This window comes from Solea senegalensis, linkage group LG5 (assembly GCF_019176455.1).
Source record: "Solea senegalensis isolate Sse05_10M linkage group LG5, IFAPA_SoseM_1, whole genome shotgun sequence".
Classification (NCBI taxonomy): domain Eukaryota; kingdom Metazoa; phylum Chordata; class Actinopteri; order Pleuronectiformes; family Soleidae; genus Solea; species Solea senegalensis.
Window position 1 is genome coordinate 15,224,506 of NC_058025.1, and position 7,800 is coordinate 15,232,305.

At 39.9% G+C, this 7,800-nt stretch overlaps 1 protein-coding gene across 1 annotated transcript; it reads left to right on the forward strand.

The window, feature by feature from the left end:
• Positions 1-2,392: 2,392 nt before the first annotated feature.
• dmrt3a (doublesex and mab-3 related transcription factor 3a) lies at positions 2,393-5,713 on the forward strand. The gene is made up of 2 exons (XM_044027228.1): positions 2,393-3,021; positions 4,338-5,713. The coding sequence occupies exons 1-2, from the start codon at positions 2,622-2,624 to the stop codon at positions 5,387-5,389; spliced, it is 1,452 nt and encodes a 483-aa protein (XP_043883163.1). The 5' UTR covers positions 2,393-2,621; the 3' UTR covers positions 5,390-5,713.
• Positions 5,714-7,800: the final 2,087 nt, after the last annotated feature.

The following is a 7,800-nucleotide window of genomic DNA, read 5'->3' on the forward strand; positions in this document are numbered from 1 at the left end:
GTATAAATTGTATACAGTATTAAGTTTAGTTTTGATTCGGCAGAATTCCTCAAGCGTCTAAGAACAAAAAAAATGTGCCAACTAAGTAATAATTGGCTGCTTAATTGAATAATATCTGGCTGATGCTGATTATTAAAAACATTATTGGCACAGAAGTAAACATCCAGACCACAGAGACATAAGAAGTTGCAGGTGATGTAAATTAAGATGTTTTCGGTGCAGCTCCATCATTGTTATTGCCAATTGTCCTTATCGTGTGCATGGGTCACATCTAATGGTGAGACTGTGGCCTTTAAATATCAGCAAGGATGTTCGTCCTTGTTCTTCTAAACACTGGACTGTTGTAGAAAACATGGTGGCCGCCATAAAGCAAGGCTCCTGCTCAATGTAGATATAAATGTTTTATTTTAATACAAAAACCCAACTTTTTTGTTTACTTTAAAGCCGTTATACACTTATTAGAAGAAAATAAGTTCATTATTTTCACAAATCAGATTTTACGACATTTACATTTATCATGCCACTTTGATTGCTAATGCAATATTTAACATTTAACACACACACACACACAGTATAAGAAACATGTGTTTAATCTGCTGTTGTTTTCTCTCAGGTCCATTAAATACACAAATCTGACAATAAAGATCATTTTACACGATCACACTTTTTTTTCCCCTGCATCCCAAACATTCAGATGCATGGAAATTTATATATATATATATAAAAAGCCCGGCCATCTGCCAATTACAGTGCGGCCTGCAGTATAAACTTTTATTCCGGTGTGTGTTTTACTCTTTATCAACGAACAACATGAATAAATTTATTATGCGTTCAGCCGCTGCCTCCCACTCCCACAAATCTACTCGTCCGGCACAAACTGCAAAGGCACTCTAGTCACCTTGAAATTTCCTCTGCTATTTTCCAATTAAAAGCTTAATAGCCCTGGAGACTGGCTTCATGTGGGGAAGTTTACCGTGCCTCTTATTCTCTGCATAAGCCGCGCAGCCTCGGATCCCATTATTTGCTTGAATAAACCTTTTTTACGGTCAGAAATAGGCCGCGGTTTTGTCCGGTGTTATGTTTCAATGCCCTCTATTAGTCGAGCAGAAGGGACATATCAGCATCCTCGACATAGTTCCCAAAGGCCTTCTCTTTTCTTTTTTCTTTTTTGCACACATGTAGAGAGCTAATCATCTAAGTTATGTGTAAAAGGTGCGAGAAGCTGCAGGCCCGTGGACACGTGGACACAAGGCCACGATTTATTTATGGATTTAAACACATTTGAATCCACTATTGTCCATAGATAACTGGATATAAAACGAATATTTGTCTTGTTGTTTTTATGCCTCTGTATTCCACGGATGTTACTTTAAAAGGCCACTTCACAATGTGTTATTTGATCATCAGACCGTGGATCTGAGACACAGGTCAACAACAGAGGAAGTCGGGGTTTGAAAAAAGAAAGAAATAAAACTGACAACAAGTGACTTCCTTCAAAGAAAAATAAAAGCCCTGTGTTTCTCTCAATTATAACACGTTTTATGACCAAGTGGGGTCATAAAATTGATAATAATTGATAATTCTATTTTTCAATGACATCGACTTGAAGTTACGCCATGTTTGCTGGTATATTTGCCTTTTCTGCAGCACATTAAATGTCCACTTTGTCCAGTGTTATAAACCCACACACCTGCGCCAGACACGGGTCCCACGTTTTTGATGTATAGTCATAAACATTTGGAGTTTTCCCACCGTTGTCATGTCCCCCTGTCATCACTGCACACTTTTATTTATTTACCAGGTTTATTATCATAGACATGTTCATGTGAATGTTCATGTAAGATTACAGCCAGTGGCTAATGTCCACATTCAGTGATGAGGGTAACAGCAATGTAAAAAAAAATACAATAACAGAGACAATCTCGCACCTCACCTCACTTTTAATGTAAAGGTTACATATGAAAATACACCTGTGCACGTCTTCTACCGGTCACGTGTTTGAATGCAGAGGTGTTTGTTGTTGAAACACTCGTGACTTACATTAAAGGGATTTTCCTGTGTGAAAGCACTGAGTCGTGCGTTCATAATTTGTCTTAAATAAACGCAAACGACTGTTTCCTCTTGCTGCGTGCGTGCGTGTGTGCGGGGATTTTATTTCAGCTGGTATAGATAGGGTCGTGCCTCAAAAATGAAAAAAGAAAAAAAGAAAACCAAACAAATATCTGCTGGTGTTTCCCCTCCGCTTGAAACTTAGTCCCATTTTAAAGGAAACTCTACAAACGTGTGAACCTCAGGGAGAAACGTGCGGTTATCTGATCCTCACTGGCAGTTTTTTTCCGCCCACTTCAGCCTCATGATTTTTTTTTTTTTTTTTTGCAGCGTGCATGCGCTTTGACGCGAGTAACAGCGTTTGGTTACTCGTCTCCTTAAGAGCGTGTCAGGCTGATGCTTATCTGTGCTGTCAGTCGAGGGGAAAAGGTGGATCCTCCACTACAAGCCAACACCTCTGTCCTCGTGCTGTCATGCGTGTGGCAGAGCAGCAGCGTGGAGCTCCATCTGTGTGACTGCTGACAGCGACAACATCTCCGTGTCTCCGCACACGCAGGAAAACGCCGGACAGAATGAATGGCTACGGGTCACCTTACCTGTACATGGGCGCTCCGGTGTCTCAGCCCCGCGCTCCACTGCAGAGGACCCCCAAGTGCGCGCGGTGCCGGAACCACGGCGTGCTCTCGTGGCTCAAAGGTCACAAGCGCTACTGCCGCTTCAAAGACTGCACCTGCGAGAAGTGCATCCTGATCATCGAGCGGCAGCGCGTCATGGCGGCGCAGGTGGCGCTGCGGAGGCAGCAGGCCAACGAGAGTCTGGAGAGCCTCATCCCGGAGTCCCTCAGAGTTCTGCCCGGCATTGGTATCACCGGGCCCGGCGAGGGGAACCAGGGAACCCCGCCGAGTTCAGAGGAGCTGGAGCTGAGGTGGAGCAGCTCTGAGCCGGTGCAGGTCGGAGCACAGACATGCACAGGTAACATTTATGACAATTAACTTTCTTTTTTTTATCCTGATGTAGGTCATGTGTAATGAAAAATTATTGATACAACAGTTTATCTTATTTGACAAAAATAAAACAAACCAAAACAATCAGTAACACTATTATTTTTTTACTATATTTCACTAATAATGAAATAAACCAAAGATAAATTAACCAAAAAGTTTTTACCACAATTTATTTATTTTGTACACGAACCTTTTCAAAATATCACGTAAAAATACTTTACTTCACTGAAATGTTTAAGGTCTCATGATGCTCTCATTTGTTTTAGATGTTTTTGTAAAATATGTTACGTTTGTATAAACTCGTTTTCTCTCTAATTTAAGATAGTGGTGGGCCTTTATATCATTTAAATTCCCTTTATAAAGGGATTAATTCAGGACCTTTTTTTAAAAAAAAGGATTTCGATATGACTTGATTCATCTCCATGTTTGGGAACAAAGACAACGACGTAAAAAACGCTGATGATTAAACAATTTCGAAATATAATTGATTATTAGAAACATTTTATGCGAACTGTATTAAAAATAACAAAACATAACATGATGATAAATATTGTTATTTTGTTGAGCTGAAGGTCAAATAAACTGTTCTGTAACTGACACACACACACACACGATTGTTCTAATTAATTATGTAAAAAAATCATACTTTTTTGTTACATCCACCTGACATAGGTTTGAAATACTGGTCAGTATTAGTAAAAAAAAAGTCTTTATTTACTGATCAAACATCATCATTATCATTATTTTTATTATTATTGTTATTGGTATGTTGTTGTTTTTTTGCCAATAAGCAACATTATTTTATTTAAAGTGGTATATTTCATCCAATTATATATACTTGATAAAAAAATAAATTTTATTATTATTTGATGAATGTATTCATATTTCACCATCGTAAAGGACAGTTTTAGTTTCCTCGTTGATTTACCTTAATTCACCCTGGACACACACACACACACACACACACAGATCAGCTGAGTTATCAGACAGTTATGAAGTTTCATGAGTGAACTGGTCGTGATCTGTCCTCAGGACCTTCTCGTGTCTTCCTGCACTGACACAGTCAGCAGAAGTTGACGTGAGATTAATTGTGTGTTACTTTTCCTCGTGAAGGAGAGATTAGAGCAGGTTTAGAGAGGAGGAGAAGTGTCTGTGGAGTCAGATTAGTGTCTGAATCACTTAATTCCACAGCAGCTTTGTGTATTTATTTCCTGTGAGCTTCTGTGTCTTGTCTGAACTTGTGTCCTGACTTTTTTTTCCCTTCTTCTTCATCTTGTCTTGCAGAGTCGGCAGAGGAAGGTATCGACGAGGTGTCGGGAGGTGAAAACGGGGGCAGCTCCAGTGAAAAGGAGCAGGAGGCGGTCAGTTCTCCAGAGGGATCCAAACCGAACACCTGCTACACCCCGGAGCCGCCTCCTCCTCCTCCTCCTCCACCGCCTCCTCCTGAGTCCCTCTCCCACCAGGAGGAGAGCCACTACAGCCTCAGCAAAGCCGCTGCCACTGAGAAAGAAGCCAAAAGCGAGAGTCCTCAGAAGTTCCCCGTCAGCGCCGGGGAGCAGAGCGTGCTGATTGAAGGCCTCGCCGGCTCCATCAACCTGCCCTTCAGCCTCCGGGCCAACCGGCCTCCTCTGGAGGTCCTCAAGAAGATCTTCCCCGCGCATAAGCCTCCAGTGCTGGAGCTCATACTCAGAGGGTGCGGCGGGGATCTGGTGGGAGCCATCGAGGTTCTTCTGTCCAGCCGGGGTCCTGACGGGAGCGCGCACACGCACAGTGACGCGCACCCGGACGCCCTGCTGCTGCCCTCAAACGGACACCTTTTCGAGCACACGCTGGGCTCCTACCATCCGGTCACAACTTCCGCCAAGTGGTCGGTGGGCTCTGCTTTCCGGGTGCCCGAGTCGCTTCGGTTCACGTCCGACTCCGCCTCGGGTGTGGTCCCCACGGGCCCGCTGGGTGTCCCTCTGCAACACCCGTCCTTCCCACAGCCCACGCGCTACCCGCTCATGCTACGCAACTCTCTGACACGCGCACAGGGAAGTCCCTTCATGCACAACGACGTGACTCTGTGGAATACCATGGCTCTGCAGCAGCAGTATCAGCTCCGGTCGGCGGCCCAGTACGTGTCTCCCTTCTCCCCCGCTGCCCCCGCCGGACCCGCGGGGTCCGTGTTCCGCAGCTCCCCTCTCCTCCCCGCCAGAGCCGCGGAGGAGCAACGCATCAGCATCCAGGAGGAGAGCTGCACCTTGGGGCCCAAACCCGGCCTCTACTCTCCTGATGAGGACTACGAGGAGCGATCCGACTCCGCAGACTCCCGCATCCTGAACTCATCCACCTAAAAATAAATGCTGACGATGGACTAACGCAGCAAGGGGGACAACCAAAAATGTATTACTCTAAAAACTTTGTGTGTGTGCGCGCGCGCGCGTGTCACCTGTGAATAAGGTGATGTTAATCCCCCTGACGTCACATCATGATTTCCAGATGTCATGGACTCGACCAAAAACGGATGAATGTAACACATTATTGTGGTCACTCAGTCATTATTTTGAAAATCCACCCTCTATTTCCTGTAAGCATGTTTATTACTGTGAAAATCTGTCAATGTTAAAGATCGCTGCATGTTCAAAGTATGCCAAATAAATCTGAGTTGTCTAAATGGATCATATTGTTTTTCTTGAGTGTTGGCGAATAAATGAAGAATTTTAGATTAAAGATGTAGCTGCTCAGTCTTTGAATTCATATCTAAATTCAAATTTAAATTGCCTTTATTATTGCATTATGCCATTGCTGTTATAAAATAGTTTTCAGTCTATTTAATATATATATATATATATATATATATATATATATATATATATATATATATATATATGCAGCAAAAGTACAGGATTTTTTTCTACTGAAACAGAATCTAATAAATACAGTGAAGTGAAACTATAATACTAACCTTTAAAAGGTGGCAAAGTAATGTAACTTGTTTCTTTTACACACTATATCCAAAGCCAGGTGTTATTTTTTTATCTTAATAATTATGGCTACCTGTTATACTCAGTCTGCAAAACACTCAGAGATGTTTTTGTGTTGCACAAATTTTATTTGTGGCATTTTATTGTAATCATATCAATGTCACTGATATATTCTTTACACATATTAATGCTTCATTTTACATTTAAATGCAAACCATGTTGCCAGCATGTTACGCCACTACATCTGACAGCGTTTCAGGTGTAAATACTTGATTATATTGTTATGAACTTTACAGATAAACCAACAAGCAGCGACACATTTTCCTTCCTCAGTATTCTGACACACACTAAACCCACTGATCCAGGTTTGCTCATTATGAGGCATGAAAGATTACTTTATGACTAAAACATAAGAGAAAGAAAAGAGGACAGTGCAAGTTCAAGATGCTACAAACATGACAAAAAGGAGATTCTACTTTCTTTAAGATGGAAATGGATAAAGACTCTTCAGAGACTATAATATTCTGCAGTGTAGTGTGGTTGAATATGTTAAATATCTACATTAAAATGCAACATTCATATACATGCACCATCATTAATACAAAAAAACTGAAAGAAAAACAAAATCACTTACAATAACATGTATAAGAGGATGTCCACATTTTAAAATAAGGATATTTTAATTTAATGATATTAAATTAGCTGCTCCCTCATAATGTGTGTGTACAGTACGAGATCAAATACATTTACATCAGATTTGTTTCCAGTCTTTTAATTAAAATACATGTCTTAAATAAACTACAGTTTAGTAGAAATATTACATTATACACACATTGTCTGCCATTAACCATTTATATTATAAATTGAATGCCATTTTTCAATATGGCAAAAGTGTTGCCAACACTATGTTAAATCTCAAATCAGGGAATTTGCATGATCATTTTTGTTTCACTCTGCTGACAACTTTGCCAAAACTAGATTCATTGAAACACTTGTTTTATAGTTTTCTGAATTTCTTGTGAATTGTAAAATAGCAGTTATACATTGTTTTACGAACCATCCACAAACTCCAAACTGTCCTGTTCTAAACATGTGATGCAATTATTTCCCTCACAATATTACTATATATATTTATCTTTTTAACAACTAATAATTATATATATATATTTCTAAAGTGGGTTTATCCTTCACAACGTCTTTCATTATTATTTAGCTCTCATCTCGCTCACAGACTGTATCAGTGAGTTTCAGGCTCTCACTATGTGGAGTTTAAACCTTTCACATGCTGCCATCTTGTGGTACAACTGGAAAATGTCAACTTTTTAAATTCAAATAGATTGTTTTTTTTTCTGTTAAAATCAGTTAAAACATCTTCGAGGCGATAAGATAAGTGTTATTTTTTCCCTTTAACATTTCATTGAACAAACAATTGATGAATTACACCCAATGGTCATCATTTTAATGAGGGCATATTTATCTAATAAAAAAGTGGTTGGTGGGCTCTTTTTATCCTAAAATCTATCTCTTTGTCTATATTTTTTTTAACAATTAAAACAATTAATATAAAATGAAATAATGTATCTGTGTTTTGAAGTTCTCCTCCAGTCTGACACCCAGTGGACAAAAGAGGGATGTCAGGTTCTAAAACACATAAACACATGGAAATAAATAAATAAATATTCAAGTGACACATATTTCACATTAGCATTTTAATATTTAATTTAAAAAGTGTAACCATGGTTGTTTATCACTGCTATTATTCACTTAGAATCTAAGTTGTG